This window comes from Scyliorhinus torazame, chromosome 4, assembly GCF_047496885.1.
Source record: "Scyliorhinus torazame isolate Kashiwa2021f chromosome 4, sScyTor2.1, whole genome shotgun sequence".
In the NCBI taxonomy this organism is placed as follows: Eukaryota; Metazoa; Chordata; class Chondrichthyes; order Carcharhiniformes; family Scyliorhinidae; genus Scyliorhinus; species Scyliorhinus torazame.
In genome coordinates this window covers 259,185,480-259,211,720 of record NC_092710.1, presented here as the reverse complement: position 1 = coordinate 259,211,720, position 26,241 = coordinate 259,185,480, and the positions used below count along the sequence as shown (strand labels likewise).

The 26,241-nt window shown below is 43.3% G+C and overlaps 1 protein-coding gene across 1 annotated transcript in view; it reads right to left on the bottom strand.

Moving 5' to 3' along the window:
- Nucleotides 1-26,241, bottom strand: part of LOC140410897 (mitogen-activated protein kinase kinase kinase 5-like) — a 281,574-nt gene that overhangs the window by 213,210 nt on the left and 42,123 nt on the right. Inside the window, 4 exon segments of the mRNA XM_072499669.1 lie at nucleotides 4,264-4,432; nucleotides 7,997-8,190; nucleotides 14,257-14,280; nucleotides 20,877-21,016. Of these exon segments, the coding sequence (XP_072355770.1) occupies nucleotides 4,264-4,432; nucleotides 7,997-8,190; nucleotides 14,257-14,280; nucleotides 20,877-21,016 (527 nt within the window).

Here is a 26,241-nt window from a genome sequence, read left to right as displayed (position 1 = left end):
TAAGATCTTTAATCAAGTCTGGCTCATTATATAACACTAAGTCCAGAATGGTCTGTTCCCTCGTGGGCTCCATCACAAACAGTTCCAAAAAGCCCTCCTGTAAACATTCAATGAATTCCCTTTCCTTGGGTCCACTGGCAGCATTATTTACCCAGTCCACCTGCATATTGAAGTCCCCCATGATCACTGTGACCTTGCCTTTCTGACATGCACTTTCTATTTCGTGGTGCATTTTGTGCCCCTGGTCCTGACCACTGCTAGGAGGCCTGTACATAACTTCCATTATGGTTTTTTTTTGCCTTTGTGGTTCCTCAACTCTACCCACACAGACTCCACATCATCTGACCCTATGTTGTTTAGTGCTATTGATTTTATTTCATTCCTAATTAACAAGGCAACCCCGCCCCCTCTGCCCACCTCTCTGTCTTTTCGATAGGTTGTGAATCCCTGGATGTTTAAATGCCAGTCCTGAACCCCCTGCAACCACGTCTCTGTGATGCCTACCACATCATACCTGCCAGTCACAATCTGGGCCACAAGCTCATCTACCTTGTTCCGTACACTGCACGCATTTAAATATAGCACCTTTAACTCTCTATTGACCGTTCCTTTTTGTTGTCTTAGTGTGGTGGACCTTGGTTTACTGAGCCTTTCCATACACTGTCATATTTTGTGAGATGGGGACTATCGTAACCTCTCCTGAGTTCTGTCTTTTCGTGCTTTTTTGTATTCCTAAGCAGCTACGCTTCCCACTGATTGTTTCACCTCTTGGTTCCCTGACTTTCCCTTCCCCCCCCAATCTCTAGTTTAAAGTCCTATTGACCACCCTATTTACTCTTTTCGCCAGAACACTGGTCCCAGCTCGGTTCAGGTGGAGACCATCCCAACGGTATAGGTCCCCCCCGTCCCAAAACTGATGCCAGTGTCCCATGAAAAGGAACCCCTCTTTCCCACACCACTCTTTCAGCCACGTGTTAACTTCCCTTATTCTTGCCTCCCTATGCCAATTTGCACGTGGCTCGGGCAGTAATCCGGAGATTATGACCCTTGAGGACCTGTTTTTTAAATTTGAGTCCTAGCTCTTTATAATCTCTAAACAGGTCCTCTTTCCTAGACTTGCCTATGTTGTTGGTACCGACATGGACCACAACAACTGGATCCTCCCCCTCCCTCTCCAGTATCCTTTCATGCCGGTCAGAGATGTCCCGCACCCTAGCACCGGGCAGGCAACATACCATGCGGGACACTTTATCCTGCACACAAAGGATACTATCTATCCCCCTGATAATAGAATCCCCTACAACTACAACTTGCCTATTTACTCCCTCCCCCTGCTGAACCATGGTGCCTTGGTCAGCTGACTCATCCTTCCTGCAGCCCTGTTCGCCACCCACACAGGGAGCAAGTGCAAGAGATTACAGAACTTGGCGATACAGAGGCATGAGTGCCCTGATACATAAATTACAAGAAGTCTATATGCAGGTACAGCTGGGAATTAGGAAGGCAAATGGAATGTTGGCATTTATCACAAGGTAGAGTATAAAAGTAGGGAAGTGTTGCTCCTGCTGTACAGGGCCTGAGTGAGGTTGCATCTGGAGTACTGTGCAGAGTCTTGCTGTCCTTATTTAAAGGGGGTTGGTTAGCTCAATTGGCTGGATGGCTGGTTTGTGTCTGGTCATTACTCTGTGGAATTTGATTCCACAGAGAGCAATGGAGACTGGGTCACTGAATCGGCTGAGTGAGATACTTTTTTGATCAGGTTGATTATAACATAGCGATGTGTGAGGTTATTCACTTTGGTCGAAAGGATAGAAAAGCTGAACATTTTGAAAAGGTGAGAAATTTTTAAGTGTTAATGTTCAAAGAGACTTGAATCTGCTCATACAAGAAATCCAACAGGTCAACATGCAATAACATTTTTTTTTTAAAAACGGGATGTGGACATCGCTGGTTGGGTCATTCCTAATTGACCTTGAGATGGTGGAGGTGAGTTGCCTTCTCGAACCACTGCAGTACATGAGGTGTAGGTACACCCATTGTGCTATTAGGGAGGGAGTTCCACGATTTTGACCCAGTGACGGTGAAGGGACGGCGATATATTTCCAAGTCAGGGTGTTGAGTGACTTGGAGGGGAACCTCCAGGTGGTGATGTTCCTATGTATCTACTGCCCTTGATAGTGTCATCGGAACCTTTGTGAGATCCTGCAGTGCATCTACTGCTACTGTGCTTTGGCAGTAGATGGAATGAATATTTGTGGAAGGGGTAGCAATCAAGCAGCTTGCTTTGTCCTGGATGATTTCAAGCTTCTCGAGTGTTGTTGGAGCTGCAATCACCCAGGCAAGTGGGGAGTATTTCATCACACTCCTGACTTGTGCCTTGTAGGTGGCGGACAGGCTTTGGGAAGTCAGGATACTCGCCACAGGATTCCTCGCCTCTGACCTGTTCTTGTAGTCATTGTCTGTATATGGCTAGTCTAGTTCAGGTTCTGGTCAATGGCAACCCCCGGATCGGGGGCATTCAGTGATGGCAATGTAACGGAATGTCAAGGTGTGATGATTTTCTCTCTTATTGAAGACTGTCATTGCCTGGCACTTGTGCATGAATGTTACTTGCCACTCATCAACTCAAGCCTGCACATTGTCCAGGTCTAGCTGCATTTACACATGAACTGTTTCAGTGTCTGAGGAGTCATGAATGGTGCTGAACATTGTGTAATCATCAATCGTCAGTGGACAGCTCCACATCCGACCTTATGTTTGAAGGAAGGTCATTCATGAAGCTGCTGAAGGTGGTTGGCCTAAGACACTACACCGAGGAGCTCCTGCAGTGATGTCCCGGGACTGACATGGTTGACCTCCAACAACCACAACCATCTTCCTTTGTGCCAGGTATCATTCCAATCAGCAGTTTTTCCAAATTCCCATTGACTCCAATGTTGCTGGGGCTCCTTGATGCCATACACAAGCTGAGCTCCCGCCAGTGCAGGGAGTTTCTCGCCAAGACCAAAAGAAACCTTGCAAAGTTCCGTTGAATAGCAGGGTCTGCATTGCCAAGAAATACCTTGCTAAACACGCCATTCAGCAGACTTTAACTGGAGTCTGCTGAATTGCGCCCCATGTGTTTGTGTATTCTCTTTTGCAATATATTTTATGTATCAAACGCAACCTGAGCATGCTTGCGATTCAAATGTTTTCTATATTTTTAAAATATCTTTTAATTTATCTCAATATTCTTCTTCCTACTGTCTCATGTCAAAATCACTCGAGCCATTTAATCAATCGCTTTTCACTTGAGCATTTTACTGATCACTCTAATTCCATGTGTGAGCTGGCTGTTGATCTCTAGTACTTTTCTTCTTTACCAGCACAATTTATCTGAAATTGCTTTTCCATTTCTAATGAAGTATCTATGACTGTAATATTAATGTGGTTTGATTTAAGGGCCTTAGTAGCTTCTTCTCCGCTTTCCACATATCTGGAAGATTCCCACATTTTTAAACAAAATGGACACCCAACTGTCAAAAATGGCCAACATTGCAGCCAGCATGAGCTAGTTCCGAGCATGTGACAAATTCAGCACCAGGATTCATCAAATTATGATGGAGCTCTTCGGTAAAGATTTCCAGTTTGGAGGTCATGACCTTTGACTGGCATCTCTCAGGTAGGGGGGGGGGGGGGGGGAAGAGAGAGAGAGAGAGAGAGTTGGTAGGCTGGCAGTGGCCCATGGTAATGCTGTGGGGGAGGGCAGAATATCTGCTCCTCTTGGTTTCTCCTCAAGTTGTGTAATTTAAAAAGTAACTCTCCCCGAGGGTCCTTGTGGTGTCTTTCAGTGTGGATGTTTAGATCTCTGTAGAGTAGTTTCAGCCAGGTTTTGCATTTGGATCCTGATTCAGGCATTTCGGCCCTGATCAGCAATATCAGCAGCATGCTTGCTTGAAACAAGCGCCCTGAGCACTCGGAGGTCTCTGGCTCCCAATTGGGCCAGAGGGAGAGAGAATGCCTGCGCAGTTAATCAATGCCCAAACTAATTTTGCACTCAGATAATACAAATGAAATGTTCTAGTTTCTACCCTGGAGTTTTATTACACTTTCTTTTATAAAACAGAATATATGTTTGAAATTTGAGGCATCTGATCTGTATAAACAGGATTTTCATATAAAGCACAGCACAAAGCAAGTCCGATTTGACACACACATTTAAAAGTGGGCATAAAAATAAACAGCGTTGTAATCTCAGGGAACCTCCAGCCACATAACACATACCTGAATATCACGGTAGGAAAGAAGCAAATTAATGACAATATCGGCAGAGAGAACTTCAACATTGTCCAGGCGTTTTCTTATTCTTCCTAGTTCTGTGGCCAGTTCTTTACCACTGTAAAGTTCTCGAGCTTTTCTGATGTCACTCAAGATAGTTTCGCGAAAATATTGACTGTGAAGCACAAACAAACGCCATATTCTGAGCCATATTTCTTACACCACCTTGCTTTTTGAAAACATACATATTTTAGAAATAAAGAATCATTTAAAAATGCCAAATAGCAAGAGCAGCAAGTTTGGGACTTCAATCGAGAATTCAATCTAAACGTTACCACACATTTCTGATCAATCAGATGTGCTTTTTCCTAGTCAGGTTTTGTTCCTCAGAAGGAACGTTCAAAGCCATTGTGTTCTGCTGTAACTAAAGTGAAAACAACTCACCCCTCTTACACAAGAGCAATAGAGATTAATAGGAGAAGAGCAGCTAGAGTTGGCTTGCTGTTATTTTCTGGAATTATGATGGAGTGGTTTGATGCATCTAAAATGTCAAAGTAAGTTTTATAAAAAACCAGGGACCAGCTGATCTAAACATTAGAAGACAGGCTGATGTTTCAATTAGCACAAAGTCTCCAACTCTAAAATGGAGCCAACTAGTTAAATCACAATGGGCATGTAAAGGCACAAGCCATTCATCTTGGCTAAAATCAACTTTGTCTGGCTTATCCCACTCCTCCCATCACACAATCCACCTTCTCTTGGTTGCAAAGAAATTTGAAATTCTTCTGTTATTATTATTATTATTTTTTTTTTAAACCCCCATTCTCCTGAAGATGTTAACTCGTATTGAGGCACAGGTTCACGGTCCTTACTCATTTCACAGGGGTCACTGAAGAATCATCAGGCATGCAAAATCTGTCTGATCTTTTTCCTTTTCCAAAGGCGACAAGACTAGCTGCAGTGACACGATCACTACCCCAGCTAAAACCTAAAACCAGAAACCCTTCAGGAGGAAAGCAGTGGTGTAGTTGTAGTGTCACTGGACTGGGAATCCAGAGGCCCAAGCTAATGCTGTGAGGACATAGTGGGTTTCAAATCCCACCATGGCATGAAACCTGGAATTAAAAGCTGGCCTCAGAAATGATGACCATGAAATTATCATTAATTGTTGTAAAAAGCCATCTGGTTCTTTAACGTCCTTTAGGGAAGGAAATCTGCCATTCTTACCTGGTCTGGCCTACATGTGACTCTATATCCACAGCAGTGCAAGCCACTGAGTTCACGGGCCGTAAGAGATGGGCAACAAATGTGGGCGTTGCAATCCACATCCCATGAAATCAAATCTCAACAGAGCCTAGCATGTGAACCAAATACATTCCCGGTCTCTAAGAATTGAGCAATCAGAGTACAATCTTCTGCTACTGCTAAATGTGCCAGTTCTGTTCATCAATCCAAAATAACTTTCGTCCATGTGGATTGGTGGCTGGCCAATCAAAATCGTTCAATCTGCTCACTTATACAACAATGTGTTACAAAGAATAAGAACATTTTCTGGGTAATTGTTCATAAGAAAGAAAGGACTTATATTTAGAAACATCTTTCATAATCTTGGGATTTCCCAAAACGCTTCACAAGCACTGAAGCACTTTCACCTACTCCACAAAAGTCACAGGTTTCAAAAGTAAGTCATTGCTGAGGTATTACAATGTGAACTGTTGAACCGAAATCATATTGCACTGTATATCCAGACGTTACTAACACAAACAAAAAGGGATTTTCAAACAAAAGGTTTGGAAGGAAGTATTCATGAAAGGTGTTCACAATTTGTATTTACATTATATTTTAAAGTTGTTCACACGGCATGATGCAGGTGTAGGGAAGGAAGCATACACAATTTGTAAAGAAATTGCTCAACAGTATCATCCTGTACCTAATATTAGAAATAAAATTAGCATGACTAATATTACTGAAAGAAACATGCAGCGCCAGTATCCTCCACCTGCAGTGTACTCTGGACTCCAAGAGGGAAGATAAGCAGCTAACCACAAGAGAAATCATGCTAGTTTGCTTTCCTTGAATCAGCAAGGCACTGTCTCTGTTCAAAGCTGCACCCAGAGACTTGCACCGTGCCATCTAGGGGAACCACAAGCAGGAACATCGGAATTAGAATCAGTTTTGCCTTCATCACTGCATATCATGCGCCAAAGTTGGCATTTTCATTTTATATTTAGGTTCTGGTCTTTCAATCTTAAAATTGTAATTTGCACTGTAAATGCTAACTTTTCGTCCTAGTCCTGATGAGCTTCATTTACAATTTTAAGAACATGTATAATCTTAGCTACATTCGAGCACAATTACTTGTGACTACAATTCTATATTTTAATTAGTTTTTTTTTAAATTTAGAGTACCCAATTCATTTTTTCCAAATAAGGGGCAATTTAGCGTGGCCAATCCACCTAGCCTGCACATCTTTGGGTTGTGAGGGCGAAACCCACGCAAACACGGGGAGAATGTGCAAACTCCACACGGATAGTGACCCAGAGCCAGGATCGAACCTGGAACCTCGGCGCCATGAGGCTGCAGGGCTAACCCACTGCGTCACAGTGCTGCCCCTCATTAGTTGAAGATATATAAGCATTTAGACCTTGGTCGAACACAGTACAAAAATTGTTACATTTATGGCATTTTATCAAATGAACATTTTGTGCTGTTTTAATAATTGTGAAACATTCTGACCATTGGGACATGATTTTAATGAAGGAACCCAATATAGAAATTAAGTATTGGAATTTTATTTAAGAAATGCAAATATTTATTCCTTGTTAGCTGGGTTTGCCTTAAATTATGATTCAGAATAAGAAAGTTTGCGGTAACAAACATATTGGCCTAAATTTAAACTCCAGGTGGATTTTGCATTGGTACGTGGCCGGAGGGGTCAGAAACTCTCACTTGCAGAAAACGGGCCCAGCTATTTTGGCTCTCGAATCTCATAGTTGACTCATTTACCACCTGGAATGAGCAGGATGCAGTCTTGGGGGACGAAAAATCAGGCAGCTTTTTCGTCACACGTAGGCCTGCGGGTAGGTGTTGGGAGGTGGATTCCATGCAGGTCTTGCAGAGGGGAGAGTAAGAGAAATCAAAATTCTCTTGTGGGGCTTGAGGAAGTACTTCTGCTCCTCTTGCCGCAACAAAAGATAAAGTACAAAACCGATCTCCAAGGGGCTCTTTACTTTCTGGTCTTTTCTTGATCAGCATCATGGGCAGGTTTCTTGCTCAGACCCGAGATAAAATTGCAGTTGCCGCTTGTTGATTAAGCCTAATCTGCATATTTCACAAAGGAAACAGAGGGCTTTGGGTGGACAACTAAGTCATGTGGGTGGCTTTAACTGTTCACCAGTCAGGATCCATAGTGCAGGTTAAGGTTAAAAACCATGCATCATACCAACAAAATTTGTTATGGACATAAAAATACTTTTGCACTAAAACTATAAAATCCATAGCTGTCGTCATCGCAGGACATTCTCCTCCACCTGCCATGCACATTCATTCAAAGGTTAAGAAGAACAAACTACTTTGGATTACTGCCTTAATATAGAGGAAAACTAGATAATCACAATTACAAATAGCTGAACATAGACAAGCAAGCCTATTTTACAAATCAGCTCAATATGGGCACCTTCTTGGACAAACAATTCTACGATGCAGAAACATGATATTGATGTGTAAAGAAACACCTACCAGCAACTGATGTGTGCAACCTTCAGCAACTGAACAAAGCGATCCACTAACGGCATGCAGATAGGCCCAAGCAACAACTCAAAATTCGGCTGCATTAACTCACTCAATCCCTTCATGTAGCTGCTCTCACAACAGTACACCTTGTTGTGTGGAGTCACCATGTATGGTATAAAGGTGTAGTTTCCACAAGATGCCTGTAACACAAAGAAAATATAGTTGCACCATATCAGAAACACATTTTACTAAATTTGATAATAAGTCTACATTTTCTCCCCCTCATCATTTCTTCACCCTCAAACAATACAAAGCTAACTTTGATATGGGTGGAATTGTCTGGACCCACCAGCCACTGGGATTGTCCAGTCACACCGAAGTCAAATGATACTTAGGCTGGCTGGCTGCGACCCCGCAGCGGAGCCCACCATGGTGGGGCTGGAAAATCTCTGCCAATATTTGTCACTGATAATGCATTACTGAATTTCACAGGGGTCCTCATAGTGAGGACAATTTTCAAGAGCCAATGGGTTACCCAATGCCACCAGGACAATACATCACACTGCAAATGGCTTCCTCTGACAAGGCTTTGTCATAGATTGCGGAAATTACAAACCAGGTGTCCTCAAAACCAACCAATCTACTGCTGTGCTAAATAGAAAGACTGAAGAGATCACAGTAAGCGCGCATCACGCAGAGGAGCATCAAAGCGAAGCAGGAAGAAGCCAATTATGCATATGAGTGTTAGTCCCTAGTAGTGCATAAAGTAAACCATTTTAAAATGCAGTCTCATGTGCAGTCTGCACAAAATGCAGATATTAGGTTCACTCCGGACTAACATCAAAGTTGATTGTTAAAAATGTATTTTTAAATCATGCAGCGAATTCACAATCAGCTTTAATTATAAAAGGAGACCATTTTAAGAAATTACAAAGTGATGGAATCCACATATCAAGAACCGCCAGTTAAAAATCACCACAAATATTGGGTGTGATTTACCGGCTGTTCACGCCAGCGGGAAATTCTGGTGCCACGCCGGATGGGTTTACCAGTGACGAGAGGTGCAATCAATGAGAAATTCCGTTGACTACGGCGGGACCGAGGCTGCCTCCGCTGCCGAAAAACACGCAGCGGGTAAATACCGCCCAAGATGCTGCCTTTAAGTAACATGCAAATATTGCAAGTATAGTAAAGATAAATTTATGGATTTGTCTAAGCGGGTTTGAAATTACTCCTCGATCCCATGAACTAATGTTTTAAAGGGGGAGAACTGTACCCAGCATGACTGAGCAATTCTTCCAGGAAGCACAACGGCACATTGAAGATGAAGACAATTTAAAATATATGTTTCAACATCTTGGTTTCAACCAAAGGAATCTATTCTTACTTTTAATTGGGAGATTAACCAGTTTATCTCTAAATCTGGTATTTATCAACTGGACACAGTATCCTGCTCTGACCCAGTAAGACTGCTCCAGGAATTAAGTTTGTAAAAAAAACTAACTAAAATTATGAATTACAAAAATAGTCTCAGATGTTACAGAAAACCTTGTGCAATATTTTTCAGTTTAGCCAGACCTACTGTTTTAATTGAAATCTTTGGGGGGGGTGATCTTTCAAAAGAGGAAGTCAACCTCAATGTCCTCATTCTGTACATGACCTTTAAGTAGAATCATATGCTCATCAGATCAGGTAGGTAAACTGGCAAACAGGAAGTTCCAAATGGAGCAACATGCTGCCTTATTCGTACATTATTTTACATGTTACATTTCTGGGAGGTTGTCTGGTTTTTTCAAATGCACTTAAAGCATGACTAGCATTTGTTACAGAACCAAAGAGAAGTTTTGGTGTCTGCCTTTTCAAAAGACAGAATTTACTGTCCAGTGCCGTTTAGGTAAAAGAAATATGTTGTAAACTTTCAATGTTTTCATAGGAGTCACCTATGATTGCAGAATCCTGATCCAAAAGCCACATTTTCTTGACATAGTTGGACCAGAAAAAACTGGTCCAAATCTGACCAGGAGTATTTGATAGAGACATTGGAAGCAAATTTTTTTTTTTTTTTTTTTATAAATGAAGGCAGCCAACTTTCATGGGTACCAAGAATTAACATAATAATATAATCGCTTATTGTCACAAGTAGGCTTCAATGAAATTACTGTGAAAAGCCCCTAGTCGCCACATTCCGGCGCCTGTTCGGGGAGGCCGGTACGGGAATTGAACCCGCGCTGCTGGCATTATTCTGCATTGCAAGCCAGCTATTTAGCCCACTGTGCTAAACCAGACCCTTGCAGTTATATTAGATAGAAATACCACTCCGATAAATCACTGACAAACTCACTGTCAGAATTTGCAAATACATTTTGATATAGAAAGCAGATATACCAAAAGAAAAACACTGAGGCAGCGAAGTCAGTCTGTGCAGTTCTTGCAAAGCAGGCTTACAGCGAATTGATAGTTCATTTCATACCAAGCCCGATGTTCATTTTCATTACAGCTAATTTCATCCTTGCAAGTTCAATAGTTACACTGTTATGCCCGAAACCCTGTTACTGATGCATATGCAGGAAACACACATCCTCTGAAGATGGGTGAAAAACTTACAATTTATACTACCCATCATGGTACATTGGAGAGCTTTCAGTAAAGTTACACATGTAAGGCCATCGATACTTTAACTAAGTTTGATTCACTGTAAATGACTTATTGAAGAATTTAGGCAATATTTTAAAATTAGGTCAATAAAATTCAATGAAGATACAGGTAAAGTTGGAAAAGTTGCCACAGTCCTGATGACCCTTCGAGGGGGAGAGCCGACTGGGGGTGGTTGAACCTGAAGATCACCACACCTCAGACAAAGGGTACGGTTGAGAAGGCCGGGCCTTTTCAATAACCTCAGCCGGTGCAGGAATTGAACCCACACTGCTGGCCTTGCATCATAAACCAGCTGACTAGCCAAGTGAGCTAAACCGAGCACCAATGAAGGTATAAAAGGGGCTGGATTCTCCGTTTTGCCGGCAGCCCGGGGATTTCCCAACGGCATGGGGCTGCCTCAGAATGGGAACCCCCATTGACCAGCCGGCGTAACGGAGCATCCCGCCGGCGGGGTGAAACGGAAATGTGGCGCGGCGGGACGGAAAATCCAGCCCAAGGTGTTAAGCATTATAAGAAAAAGTAATTAGGAACACCCTTCCTTAATGTGTGATGCCAAATGAGATGAGGAATGACAATGTGACCTACGAGCATTGGCACAAGTCAAAACTGATGATTGTGAACTTTAAGGAGCTCCTGATCATAGTTACCATCATGCTCTGTGCAATGTCATTGGCAACATTATATTACATTTTTGACTAGTCCACTGAAAGCACCAACTTTGTGGCCTTGTGTGAAAGTTGTATTTGTAAGTACATAGATATGTTCTTTACATGAGTTTTATTTGTAACAGATAATTAGCTTAAATTGCGTGCTTGAAAAACCTGCCTTTCCTCTCCATGGCGCTTACAACATTGGAGAACTCTGAATTTCAACACCCCCCCCCCAACCCGGCAGCAGGACGGGCTATCTATGTAAACGCCCGTGGATTTGGGAGGGTCTAGAGGATCGAAGGGAATCCTAGCCACAAGCTTCCCAGTGGGCAGTGAGAGAAAATATTTCCAGCAATATGAAAGACTATAGCAAGGCATCAAAGGTGGCTTGCACAACAGGACAGCCATGGAAATCTTTGCTAAATGCTCCTTCAGGCCACTAAGAAAAAGGAGACATTACACATGTGGAATATAGTAAACTTGGCAAGTAGGGTCTAATTTTTGCTCCTTTTCAATCTTTTTTTATAAATTTAGAGTACCCAATTATTATTTTTTTCCCAATTAAGGGGCAGTTTAGCGTGGCCAATCCACCTAACCTGCACATCTTTGGGCTGTGGGGATGAAACTCATGCAGACATGGGGAGAATGTGTAAACTTCACACGGACAGTGACCCAGGGCCGGGATTCGAACTCAGGTCCCCAGCGTCGCAGTCCCAGTGCTAACCACTGCGCCATGTGCCACCCTTTTTAAAATCTTTTACTTCACTTTGAGACGAAGAAGTGAACTATGACTTTGTTTTGAAAGCTCAATTAATAATTACCACTAATTTGCAGTAGCTGCAGTTTAAATGCAGTATTCGCTCAGGCAGTGCGTTCCAGACCGTAAGCACTCACCACTGTGTGTTAAAGCTTTTCCTCTTCCTTTCAAGAATTTTTTTTTCATAGAATTTACAGTGCAGAAGGAGGCCATTCGGCCCATCGAGTCTGCACCGGCTGTTGGAAAGAGCACCCTACCGAAGCCCACACCTCCACCCCATCCCCATAACCCCTTAACCCAGTAACCACACCCAACACTAAGGGCAATTTTGGACACTAAGGACAATTTAACATGGCCAATCCACCTAACCTGCACATCTTTGGACTGTGGGAGGAAACCGGAACACCCAGAGGAAACCCACGCACACACGGGGAGGACGTGCAGACTCTGCACAGACAGTGACCCAAGCCAGGAATCGAACCTGGGACCCTGGAGCTGTGAAGCAATTGTGCTATCCACTATGCTGCCGTGCTGCCCAAGAGTGGGAAAGGTTTCTCCCTATATATTCTATCCAGCTCACTCATGAGGCACAGCGGCACAGTGGTTAGCACTGCTGCCTCAGCACCAGGGACCCATGTTCAATTCCAGCCTTGAGTCACTGTCTGTGTGGAGTTTGCACATTCTCCCCAAGTCGGTGTGGGATTCTTCCAGGTGCTCCGGTTACCTCCCGCAGTCCAAAGATGGGTGGGTTAGATGGATTGGCCATGCTAAAATTGCCCCTTAGCGTCACAAAGACGTGGTGGTTAGCTGGGGTTACAGGGATAGGGCATCTTTCAGAGGGTCGATGGGCTGAATGGCCTCCTTCTGGAATCATAGAATTCTATGATTCTATGATTGTGTTCTTCCATGCCTCTTTGATTTTGAATACCTCTATCAAATCTCCTCTTAGCCCACTTTTCTCCAAGGAAAACAGTCCTAACTTTACCAATCTATCTTCATAACTTCCTCCCTCATTTAATGAGTCATGAGTCCATTTACATAAACAGAAGTATACAGCACAGAACCAGGCCATTCGATTCCAGGCCATGCATGCGGACACTTGTGTTCCCCTCAAGCCTCCTCAATCCACTAACACTATTTCCTTCCTCTTAACATGCTTATCGAGCTTCCGTTTAAAAATGGATCCATAACTCTTCCCCTCAACTACTCTATGCAACAAGTTCTAAATTGTAATGATGATTCAGATGAAGGAGTCGTTTCCCAATTCCACATTCGATTTGATGAAACTTACAGTGAACATGAATTTTGGATCGTCACTAACAGATTAATTTTTCTAAAATTGAAGTGCACTTCTTGATTTTTTAAAAACTTCTGTTAAGTGAGTACTTTACCAAAAAAAAGGTGCAAAAATAGATTAAATCCTGCCAGTGGGGAAGATTCCCCGTTCCTTTCTGCACTCAGCCCAGGTTGTGTTTCATGACCAGCTTACTTGACTGGGAGCTGATATAAGGCAGCAAAGCGTGAAGTGACCGGTGCATGGGACTTGGTGCAAGTCAGGACATGGGCAGCAGAGTTTTGGATGACCTCCAGTTTACAGGGGGCGGCACGGGGCTTAAGTATGGTGCTCTTTCCACGGGCCAGTGTAGACTTGATGGGCCAAATGGTCTCCTTCTGCATTTTAAATTCTATGATTTTATGATACAGAAGGTAAAATGGAGGAGGCTAACCAGAAGTGCACTGGAATAGTCAAGCCCAGAGGTAACAAAAGCATGAATGGAGGTTTCAACAGAAGATGAACTGAGGCAGGGGCAGAATCAGGAGATGGTGGTGGAAGTAGATGGCGTTAGTGATGGTCCAAGGGCTTCATCTTTGATGAAAATTTATAATCAGTGTGGTGTTAGTTAGGTCATAATCAAAACTCAACGTACGGCTTCTTTCTCACCTTCTGATATATACTTAACTTTTGGTAATTCTATAAAACAGACTATATTGGGTCGGCCACCTCACCCAATTTTCCTTTCCCTTCACGAGTTCTATTTACCAATTATTCTTTAACAATGCTTTGAAAGTAAAACAAAGAACTTTGAATGGAAAAGTAAATACACGAAGCTAAAATTCCATTATAAAAATTACATAGGTATAGCCTCAAATTTGATTAAGGATGCATCATTAAACAATTTAAATCAAGTAAAGGCCGTACTTACATTTTTCTTCTGACAAATAATTTCCTGCAAAAAAAGACAAAGACAAATCAGCAATAATATTAACGTGAAACGTCAACCTATTCAACTTCAATCTCGAAATCTCACACCATCAGGCTGAAGTCCAACAGGTTTATTTAAAATCAAAAGCTTTCAGAGCACTGCTCCTTCATCAGGTAAAGGAGCTGCGCTCCGAAAGCTAGTGATTTCAAATAAACTTGTTGGACTTTAACCCGGTGTTGCGAATCTTCTTAACTGTGCCCACCCTAGTCCAGCGCCGGTATCTCCACATCACGGCTAACTTCGATCTGTTTAATAAAGGGCAAAACAAAATATTTTCAATGCCCCATTCAGAGAGGAAGAGCACAATAAAGTTGCCAATTTTCTCAGAACATTACATTATAGAGCGTGATTACTCTAACTTAGTTTGTTAAAAGATGAGACGAGAGATGACCTTGGTCGCCTGAAGATTTCTATCAGAATAGAACTGTGCAGAGGTAAATCCATATGATGCTACCAAATCTCTTTGAATTATATTGTTATACATTTTCGGGTGTAATGAAAAATTAACTAGCAGGTTGACACAGTTGGTGGCATCCTCAATCTGAATTAGAAACTTCTGAGTTCAAACCTGACTCCAAGATTTGAGCATAAGGTTTAGTTGGGTGCCATCTTTTAGGTATGATGTTCCGTTGAGCATTTTTTACAATGATTTAAGTAGACGAACAGAGTTCTCCTTTTTTGGCCTTTTGTGTCCATTTGGCTATAATGACTGCATCTCATTGCTTCAAAAAGCAATTAATTAATTAATCAGCACTTAATTAATAAGCTCTCAAGTACCGAGACTTCAAGAAAACAATGCATAAATGCAATTTCTTACTTTACCATAAACCACCTTTACTTTTGACTACTTTGTGCCAATGCCTTTGAAAAATACATGAGCCATTGCATCAACATTACATTTCTACATTTCCAAGCTACTCCAAACCTCTCCATGGCAACTATTTCATCAATTTTGATTCCCAAGATAATCTTCCAACCTCATGTTTACACCATCACGAAGATTGTCTATTTCCACCTACGTAGCATCGCCTAATTCTGCACTTGTCTCAATTCATCTGCTGCTTTATTCTTCAAACCTTCATTCTTAACTTTAGGACCCCTGGACTTGGACTTGACAATTCCAATGTGTTCCTGAGCAGCCTCCCGTATCGTATTTTCTGTAAATGTGAGGTCATCCAAAATGTTTGCTATCCATGACCTTGCTTGCACCATTCACCTATCATCCCGGACTTGCTGCCCTAGAGCGACTCCCAGTCAACTAATGCCTCAATTTTAAAATCCTTCTCCAAATCCCTTCACAACCTCGCTTCTCCCATTTCTGTAATCACTTCCAACCCCACAACCCTCCAAGATATCTACACTCCTCTAAATATTAATTTTTCACACCCGAGGAAGGAGCAGTGCTCCAAAAGCTAGTGATTTGAAACAAACCTGTTGAACTTTAACCTGGTGTTGTAAGACTGCTTACTGTACTCACCCCAGTCCAACGCTGGCATCTCCACATCATGCCTAAATATTAATATTGGTTGTCACACATTGTTGCCTAGGCCGGAGCTCTGGAACTCCCTCCTAAACCTCTCCACGCCTCTAACTCCCTCTTCCTCAAGAAGTTCCTCAAAACCTACTTCCTTGACCAAGATTTTGTTGTCTGTTTTTTGATTGCTTTATGTGGTGCAGTGTTTAATTTTATTTTGCAATGTTCCTTGGACGTGCTTTGGGAGATGCTATTGTGCTAAAGGTGCTTGATAAATGCAAGTTGCTGTTCTAAAAAAAAGGACTGCTCTCCCACAATCATATATCTCATCGTTATAGTAAGAAAGAAGTAGGTAGCAACAGGGCTTACAAAAGTAAGGCCTTCCATCCCTCGAACCTGGATTCAAACTCCATTTAGGCTCATAGGATTCTTAATGCTACCTATCTGCAATCCCAATCTGATTTCTGATGGGTATGTATTCTCAGCACATGTGCATAAATAACAATCGCATTTAGCACAGCCAGAGTGGGAAATAGCTTGTGTGGGAAATCAAGCAATGATCACACTGGTGCAGTAGAGGTCATCTTCTGAGGTTTGGACTGAAGTATTTTGTTGGAACCACACCAGAGTATATTTTATTCACAAAAAGAAAATGGATAAAAGCCAAGAACATGGAAATAGAGTCAAGATGGATACAGAATCTCACTGATGCTATCTGGAAGACCGTAATGCTTTTTGGAAAAAAAAAAAAATTTTTTATGAAGGCATTTATGATTTCAAAACTACAAATACAAATGTAAACATAACTCAGTAAGCCCCCCCCCCCCCGACAAACCACCATTTCCATCCAACATGACTTGTACATACAATTCTCCTGTCCCCCCTCCCACTGATCCTGCCTAAACTAAACTATCTCCCCCTACCCCACCCCCTCGTTCCTGAACCCCCCCCCCCGCCACCCCCTATATTGTATCTGCTAACACTTGAATTTTCCTCGAAGAATTGCCACTGCCGGACGAACCCTAACGTTGATCCCCTTAAGGCGAACTTAATTTCCTCAAGCCCGAGAAACCCGGCCATGTCGCTAAAGATATACTCCCGATTTCAGGGCCTCGGAGTCCCTCCATGCCAATAAGATCCGTTCTCCGGGCTACCAAGGAGGCAAACGCCAAGATGTCAGCCTCTCTTGCCCCTTGGATTCCCGGGACTTCCGACAGTCCAAAGATCGCCATCTCTGGACTTGGGGCCACCCTGGTCATTAATACAGGGGATATGACATCGGCAAATCCCTGCCAGAATCCCCAAAGCTTTGGACATGCCCAAAACATGTGGACATGGTTTGTGGGCCCTCCCGCACACCTACCCCCACACCTGTCCTCCACCCCTTCAAAAAGCCGACTCATCCGGACCACCATCATGTGTGCCCAGTGGCCCACCTTAAATTGTATCAGGCTGAGCATGGCACATTATGAGGACGTGTTGGCTCTACTCAGAGCATCCTCCCATACACCCGCCTCTAGTTCCTTGCCCAACTCATCCTCCCATTTACATTTTACCTCCCCTAACTGGGTTCCTTCCCACTCCATGAGCTCTTTATAAATTTCCGAGATCATACCCACCTCCACCACAGTTTTTGAAACTACCTTATCCTGTATCTCCTGGGGCGGTAGAAGCGGAAAGATCGAAACCTGCCTTCGTACAAAGTCTCTCACCTGCAGATACCGAAACCCATTCCCACCCGGCAATTCAAACACCTCCTCTAAATCCTCCAAACAAGAAAAGCTCCCACCAATAAACAGATCCCCCAGCCTCTCTATCCCAGCTCTCTGCCACCTCCGAAACTCCCCATCCAACCTCCACGGGACAAACCGGTGGTTGCCACAAATTGGAGCCCACACCAATGCCCCCTCCACTCCCATATGCTTCCACCATTGCCCCCCTAACTCTCAGAGCTGCCACCACCACCGGTCTTGTGGAGTACCGGGCCGGCGAGAACGGCAGAGGTGCCGTTACCAGTACCCCTAAGCTTGTCGACTGTAATGCTGTTTTTCTCTCTGCTACTCAGTACTGGAAAATGATTTGTTCTACATGGATTGCTAAGTTTACCCTTATTTTCTTTTGTTGACTGATGTTTGAAACGGGAACTAAAATACTGAAAAAAAAATGTGATTGATTTCTAAACAAATTTAAATAATAATCAAAAAAGGTATTAAACAAATGGCTACTGTTCCGATTGTTATTATCTTTCCCCTTTGACATTAATGTTTTCATGTCACACTGAAGTACACCAGTGATGATCCATGAACTGACCTGCTGATCAAAACAATGATACTTGGCCTAAATCAGCCGGTCTGTACCCGATTGTACAACTGTGCTAGGTTTGCATTTCTCTAACTGCATTGTTCAGACACAAATGCGACAATATAGTTCTTGAGTTAGGACCAAGTTGGGCTCAACACAACAATTTGCATTTATATAGCAATTGTAACATAGTGAAACATCAATGGCATTTCACAGCAGCATTATCAAACTAAACTGGAGACTGTCACATGAGATGTTCGGACAGGTGACCAAAAATGGTAGATCTTAACCTATGTCTTAAAGGATGAGAATTAGGGAGGCAGAGAAATTTAGGCAGGGTATTTCATAGCTTAGAGTGAGGGCAACTGAAGGCATGTTATCAATGATGAAGTGATGAAAATTGGGGCTGCGCAGGGAGAGGGATGGAAAAACACTGCTAGGCTGCACAACGTTCATGCTGTTTGTTATGATAGATTGCATTGAGGGTGAATTTCAACAGGGGTTCTCCTACTTGTCTACTAACATTTCCTTTAGACCACACTTCCATGGATTTTGCAGCTCTTCTGACAAAGTTATGGCAGGCATAAGTCATGACAATTTATCTGCTCTGTCTCTACACTGATCCTGTTTAACAAAGAAAAGTGAAAATGCTGGAAATACTCAGACGGTCAATCGGTAGGGTAATTAAAGGCCCTGCTTACCACTTAGGATTCAGTTCTGCTGCATGGTGTACATCCAAAATATATATTTTTCTCTTTACAAATGTCAACCGGCCAAAATGTATACATCAAACAGTTGGGAGTCTTTTTCTTTGCTTTGGATAATATTTTCCGGCCAGAAATATACATGCCCTCAAGCTACAATAATAGGTAGGGAATTTAGTGCCACTTTCAATAGCACTACTCACTGAAAACAAACAGGAGCATGCATTATTGATCTAATAAAAACAGAAAATGCTGTAAAACTCAGCTGGTCAGGCAGCATCTGTGCAAAGATTGAATTAACTCTTCAATCAATGACTTTATCATCAGAACTGGAAAAAATTAGAATCGTGGGCATTATTAAAATATGTTCTGTCATGTTCCTCCCACACTTGGACAGTTTAAGGCCTCTCTCAGAGAAAGCCAGCAATTGAAGGACAAAATGTTTGCTTCCTAATTTGATACTGCTTCATACGAGCAGTTACAGAACATCCTGCTATTCCAAAATTATACAACTGGGTGAACTCTGCTCTTTGCTAGCTAACTTAGCAGGAAGCAAAAACACCATACAATAGCAAACAATGCAAAACATTCCTTTAAAGTTTTAACAGGATTTTAAAAAGATCCAAGCAATCTAATTTATCTTTAAACAGTGTTAATAAAAAGCCATTCAGATCTTTAACATTAGAATTTGGACCACTTTTGAGACACCAACACAAAGTTAAGCTCTCTCACACATGGTTCCATTACACCCGAGTAACAATCAGAATGGGGCAGTGTGTGTCAGTTTGGCCTGTGCACAACATGCTCAATGCCTGCAGCTACATATAATGGAAGTGCATTACACCTGTACTTTCTAAGGGCCGGTTTAACTCTGTTGGCTGGACAGTGAGGCCAACAGCGCGGGTTCAATTCCAGTACCAGCTGAGGTTACAGTGAAGGCCCCTCTATTTCAACCTTGCCCCTCACCTGAGGTGTGGCGATCCTCAGATTAAATCGCTGCCAGTCAGCTCTCCCTGTCAAAGGGGAAAGCAGCCGATGGTCATCTGGAACTATGGCAACTTTAATGTGCCAAAGTGTCCAGTATGGTGAAACAACGCGATACCTGGATCGTTCCACCATATGATCCCACCAAAACTGAACAATGTGGATGCCTAAAAATTCATAGCAGATTGAGAGCAGAGGAGAAAATTCTCATCTGGAACAGGTAGAAACAGGTTGAGAGATTGTTCTTGTGACATGTGTGGAATGTTTGAGATGAACAAGGGAAAATAAAAAGATGGAAGAAAAGATAAACAACACCAAATTAATAACTCCATGTGGAAAAATATGTTGGAAAATGTTTTTTGATAAAATAAAGTGCAAAATAAAAACAGACAGTTGAAAACTTGTCCATCCTTCGAGGCGAGGATGACCATGTTCAGCGTCTGTGGTGTTTGGTAGGATTCCTGTATGTACATAGGTGACGAAGTCCAATCTGCGCCCAGATGGTTCTGCTGCAAATAGGACAGGATACTGAAGACAATTGAGTTTTGGATGAGTTGCTGGTTTGGGGTTTCCTCTGCTTGCCTCTTCTCTCTGCTTCTGACATGCATTTGCTTTCAAGGAAGTACATCCTGGGCAAGTTGTCCTTCGGATTTGAAGTTGCTGTCACAACTCCTAAGTGAGGTCTTCAGGAGCGTCCTTATAGCACTTCACATGACCGCCACAACAGCGCACCCCAGTCTAAAACTCTTCATAGAGGATTTACATTTGTCAGGCAGTCTGACAAGACAGTTGAAATGAGTATGAAATTAAAGCCAGAATAAAATATCAAATAATATATCAAATGGGCAGTTGAGTTGGCGTCTAGGATAGGGACCGGTTACTTGGACATGGTGATTGGTTTCTGGGTTTTTTCTGAACAATTGTTACCATTAGTAGTATTCCTCACATTTTAGTGGAAATTAGCTCTCAGAACGCCAATAATTGCATTTTCTGAGTCCAAGTTGAGTGCAAGTTAATTTTTATTCTACTGTAATGATCAATTTATTACCCACAACACGGAGCACTGAGAAATACAAGCCAGTGCCACATGATTTTACCTGCAGTGACTGAAGTGTTTCTGAATTTGTATCACAGTACAAAATAATATTATTTGCCATGCTGAAACTCTCCCGCACTCCAAGATGGTAGAACAAGGAAGGTTGACGGAAAGCATCACTCATCTCCACCACAGCGATATCTGCAAACAACAAATAACAAAATGACTAAATTCTAGTTAGATATGGTTAAAGAATTAAATTAAACAGTAAAGAGGGAGAAACTTGGCTGAATCCCAATTCTTTGATGTGTGCGTATCATCCATTCAGGACCCACGGGGAAACTATTCTGCAGCACTTTGAATACAATGTAACTCGAAATACCGCTGTCATTGACATTAGAAAAATAATGCTGCTATGGTTTATTTGCTTCATCGTTTTGTCAAAAAGCATGTGAAATTATGGTGAAAGAAAAATTTAAGCCTCACACATTACTTTTCTGTGTACATAGATGACTCAGCACAGCTGCATGAAACCAAGAACTGCCAAACACCAGATCTCACCTCGTTGCATAGAGAAATATCAGTAATCTGCAGAAAAGCAAAAATAAAATACTCACACAACAGAGATTTTGGGCTTCAGATGCTAATGAGCTAATTATTTTTGGTTCATTTATGGAAACTCTTTTTCCAGTATTCCATAAATCATCAATAATTAATAATAATCTTTATTGTCACAAGTAGGCTTACATTAACACTGCAATGAAGTTACTGTGAAAAGTCCCTAGTCGCCACATTCCGGCACCTGTTCGGGTACACAAAGGGAGAATTCAGAATGTCCAAATTACCTAACAGCACGTCTTTCGGGACTTGGGGTGGAAACCGGAGCACCCGGGGGAAACCCTTGCAGACACAGGGAGAACGTGCAGACTCCGCACAGACTGTGGCCCGAGCTGGGAATCGAACTGGGACCCTGGAGCTGTGAAGCAACAGTGCTATCCTGAAGGATACCGGACTTTTGCTTAATGCAAATATTCCAGTAAGATATGTTGAAAGTGAATCAAAATGTTTGGCCATGCTGGGGTAACCAGTGCCAATAGTCAAAAAGGTTACACAGCATTTTTGGTACACGCTGGGGTCAATTTGCTTAGGAAAATGTCAAACATTTAAAAAATTTTAAATGACAGAAATCCAGGACAAAATAAAAAAAAAAATCACTTTTTCTTTCCAGGATCATATATAAACAAACTGACCAGCACAAAAATAAAAGCCATCTTTGCCACCTTTAAAGTTGCTTCTGATCCAACTTATTTCACAAAACAATACTGCACAAAGATTAATGCCCCATATAATGGCCCTTTCAGGAGATCTGAAGTGATGCCTACTATTGCTGCTCAAAGTGTGTTTACCTCACCAACCGAGTGTTTTGCATCTGTACTTTGCCTCAGGATATCCAAGGTAGGGCAAGCCCGCTTTGCTGAGAAAATGTTTTCCAGGAAAACATGGCACCTGGGAATACATCCGATCGTCACTTGGTACTGGTTTTTGAAGAACAAGGTTAGCAAGGTGGAGGTGGGTGGAAACTCATTGAGTCTCCGTTCAAAGAAGCGGAGAACCCCAAGACTCTGGGTGGGAGAGGAAGGAGGCTGGACATCCACGGTGAAGAGAAAGAGGGCGGGAATTTGGAAACTGCTAAAGTGACAGAAAAGTCATGGATGCAGGTGGGAAGAAAAAAAATAGAATCGAGATAGGAAGAAATCAACTCACAGATCATAGAATTTACAGTGCAGGAGGAGGCCATTCAGCCCATTGAGTCTGCACCGGCCCTTGGAAAGAGCACCCCACTTAAGCCCCACGCCTCCACCCTATCCCCATTATCCCAGTAACCCCACCTAGTCTTTTTGGGCACTAAGGGCAATATAGCATGGCCAATCAACCTAACCTGCACATCTTTACACTGTGGGAGGAAACCAGAGCACCAGGAGGAAACCCACGTAGACACTGGGAGAACGTGCAGACTCCGCACAGACAGTGACCCAAGCCGGGAATTGAACCTGGGACCCTGGAGCTGTGAAGCAACTGTGCTAACCACTGTGCTACCTAGTTCAGTGGGGCAGGGAAACGCTGAAATGCTGGATCTACCAGGACAGCCCTATTTGCGAATCTTAGAAACGTGGGAGAAGCAGGCTGTTCATGGTTTAAGGACTGTAACTATGGAGGTGTGGGAGGGAAGATCTCACGGTCAGATCAGTGACAGTCCTGAAAACAGTGGCTTGATGTTCGATGGTGGGGTCATGGCCCAGGGGTGGCAGGAAGAAATGTCAGAGAATGGGTATTTGGCTTCTGCTGGTAGAGGTCAGTAATGCAGACAACAACAGCACCTCCCTCGTCAGCATGTTTGACGACGAAGAGTTGGACCGGAGAGACCAGAATGCTACAAGTTCAGAGGTAGACAGGTTACAGGAAGTGAGGGGAGCAGACGGTCTGTGAAGCTGGCAGTTCTCAGTAAAAAGATTGAGAGAAAGTAAGAGGCCCGGTTACAAGAAAAATATTGGAGACTGATGGAAGTGATCCGCTGTGTGGGGGAGAGCTCCTTGCCAAAGAATTTAGCATAGAGGTCAACACAACAGAAAAACAGCTCAACATCAAACTCAAAATTCACCGAGGTGGGGGTTGGGGGGGCAGTGAAACTGAGGCCTTTGCCGAGGACAGAGCGGGAAAGGTCAGAGGTTCTCGTGAGTTCACAACCAGGGTCAAGATTGGAAGGGGCGGAGTCAGAGGGAAGGGAAATGAAGTGCAGTTCAAAAGGCTGTTGAGTCCCCTAATCAAAAGAGGAGATGCGCTTCCTAAATCCAACCTCGAGCTTCACTGGAACACTGCAAGAGGTTGAAGACAGAGCAGTTAGCATGAGAATAATAGCAATAATAATCACTTATTGTCACAAGTAGGCGTCAATGAAGTTACTGTGAAAAGCCCCTAGTCACCACATTCCGGCGCATGTTCGGGAAGGCCGGTATGGGAATTGAACCCGCGCTGCTGGCCTTGTCCTGCACTACAAGCCAGCTGTTTAGCCCAGTGCGCTAAACCAGGAGGTGGAGAATGAAGACATGCAGTCGGAAAAGCTCAGCCTTCCTCGAATGGAGGCCTAGCCAATCTTCACCACCCTCTCTGTCTGGCTAAAATGTGCTTTTACATTGCACAACTTTTCCTTCAACTCCACTGACTTCAAATAAAACGTTGCAATGGGAACAAGTAGGAGTCCTGGTTCTGCCTTCCGTGGAATATGTAGGAACATTTTGTTCCAAGCCAAACCAGGTTCCCTCCCACCAAACTCTTTATGGTGCACTGATGACTATCGGTGCCATTTCCTGCTCCTGATCTTAACTGGGAAATTTCTTCTCCTTCCCTCACCTTCATATGATCCATCTCTTAACTGCTGTGTCTCCATTTCTAGGCACCAGCTGTCACCAAATATCCACTGTAAGCCCACTGACTCCCAAATCTACCTCAACTACATTTCCTCACACCCTTGCTTCCCGGAAGGATTCCCTTCTATTCTCCCAGTTTTCCCGTCTCTGTTGTATCGGTTCCACTTTCGTAACCCAGCACACCAATGCTTCAGATCATAGAATCATAGATTCCTAAAGTGCAGAAAGAGGCCATTTGGACCATCGAGTCTGCACCGACCATTTGAAAGACCCCACTTTACACAGACCCAATCCCACCCCACCTCTGTAACCCCATCTAACCCTTGCACACTTGGGGACACTTTAGCATGGCCAATCCACCTAACCTGTACATCTTTAGACTGTGGGAAGAAACCGGAGCACCCGGAGGAAACCCAACCAGACACGGGGAGAACGTGCAGACTCCACACAGTGACCCAGCGGGGAATCGAACCTGGGACCCTGATGCGGTGAGGCAGCAGTGCTAACCACAATCCAGCACTAACCCACCCCGCCTCATCCATCTCCCCCTTGTGGTTGACAAGGCCTTGATTTTGTTCACTCTATTTTGCTCTTCTGCTCTCGCTCCTTTCTCCTCCCTCCTGAAACTATGAATAATATCCTCCCACCCCACCGTTTATCTGTGGTTTTTATCAGTGGTTTGCTTGATATTAAGTGTTTGTAACTCATTTGTCAGTGGAAAATGGAGGCCCTTTTGCGCTAATTAAATTGTTTTTCCTTAAGCAAACCTCCTCCAAGCCATATAATTAAAAAAAAAAAATCTTTGTCACAAGAAGGCTTACATTAACACTGCAATAAAGTAACTGTGAAAAGCCCCTAGTCGCCACACTCCGGCACCTGTTCGGGTACACCGAGGGAGAATTCAGAATGTCCAAATTACTTAACAGCACGTCTTTTGGGACTTGTGGGAGGAAACCGGAGCACCCGGATTGGGCAGCACGGTAGCACAAGTGGTTAGCACTGTGGCTTCACAGCGTCAGGGTCCCAGGTTTGATTCCCCGCTGGGTCACTATCTGTGCGGAGTCTGCACGTTCTCCCCGTGTCTGCGTGGGTTTCCTCCGGGTGCTCCGGTTTCCTCCCACAGTCCAAAGACGTGGATTGGCCATGCTAAATTGCCCTTAGTGGCCAAAAAGGTTAAGAGAGGTTACGGGGATAGGGTGGGAATGAGGGCTTAAGTGGGTCGGTGCAGACTCGATGGGCCGAATGGCCTCCTTCTGCACTGTATGTTCTAGGTTCTATGCTCACCCGGAGGAAACCCACGCAGACACAGAGAGAACGTGCAGATTCCGCACAGACAGTGACCCAAGCTGGGAATCGAACCTGGGAACCTGGCGCTGTGAAGCAACAATGCTAACCACTGTACTACTGTGCGACCCAGGGAAGCAGAATAATTTGTAGACTCTATTGGAAAGCTATCCACCCTGCCTCATTAAAAACTTGCGTTCCTCCTGCTATAGCTCTTAATAAGGGAATTACCACAATGAGATCTATAAGGACACCATGACAGAAGGACGAATGATTTCCCGGCCTGGTACTGCAGAAAGGCAGTTTGCTGCGTCCTTTCATGGTAGCAATGTGATCACTTCAGTCAAAGTTGATATTTCAGAAAAGCTTTCTTTTTTCAAATAAAAAAGAGAGAGAACTTTAATTCAGTAAATTAAAAATGATCACTACATGCTGCTCTCCAAGGTTCCACTGTTCTCTATTCAAAACACAGCACTTTACAGATACTCGTCTGCACCCATGGTAAATAACATGGTTATGCTGAACTGTTTTTGACACTAGTGCCAGAGGACAGTGAATAGTAGCATGAAGCCAACAGTTAATTCCAATGCAGAGCCTATTTACAAGCACAACACTATCTGAAAGTGTTCTTCCTCAGCTTTTGGTTCCACTTCAGTCTCACCCCCCTGATTTATAGTCAGCCACTGCAGGGGTGGGCAGGCATGTCACGTAGCCTCC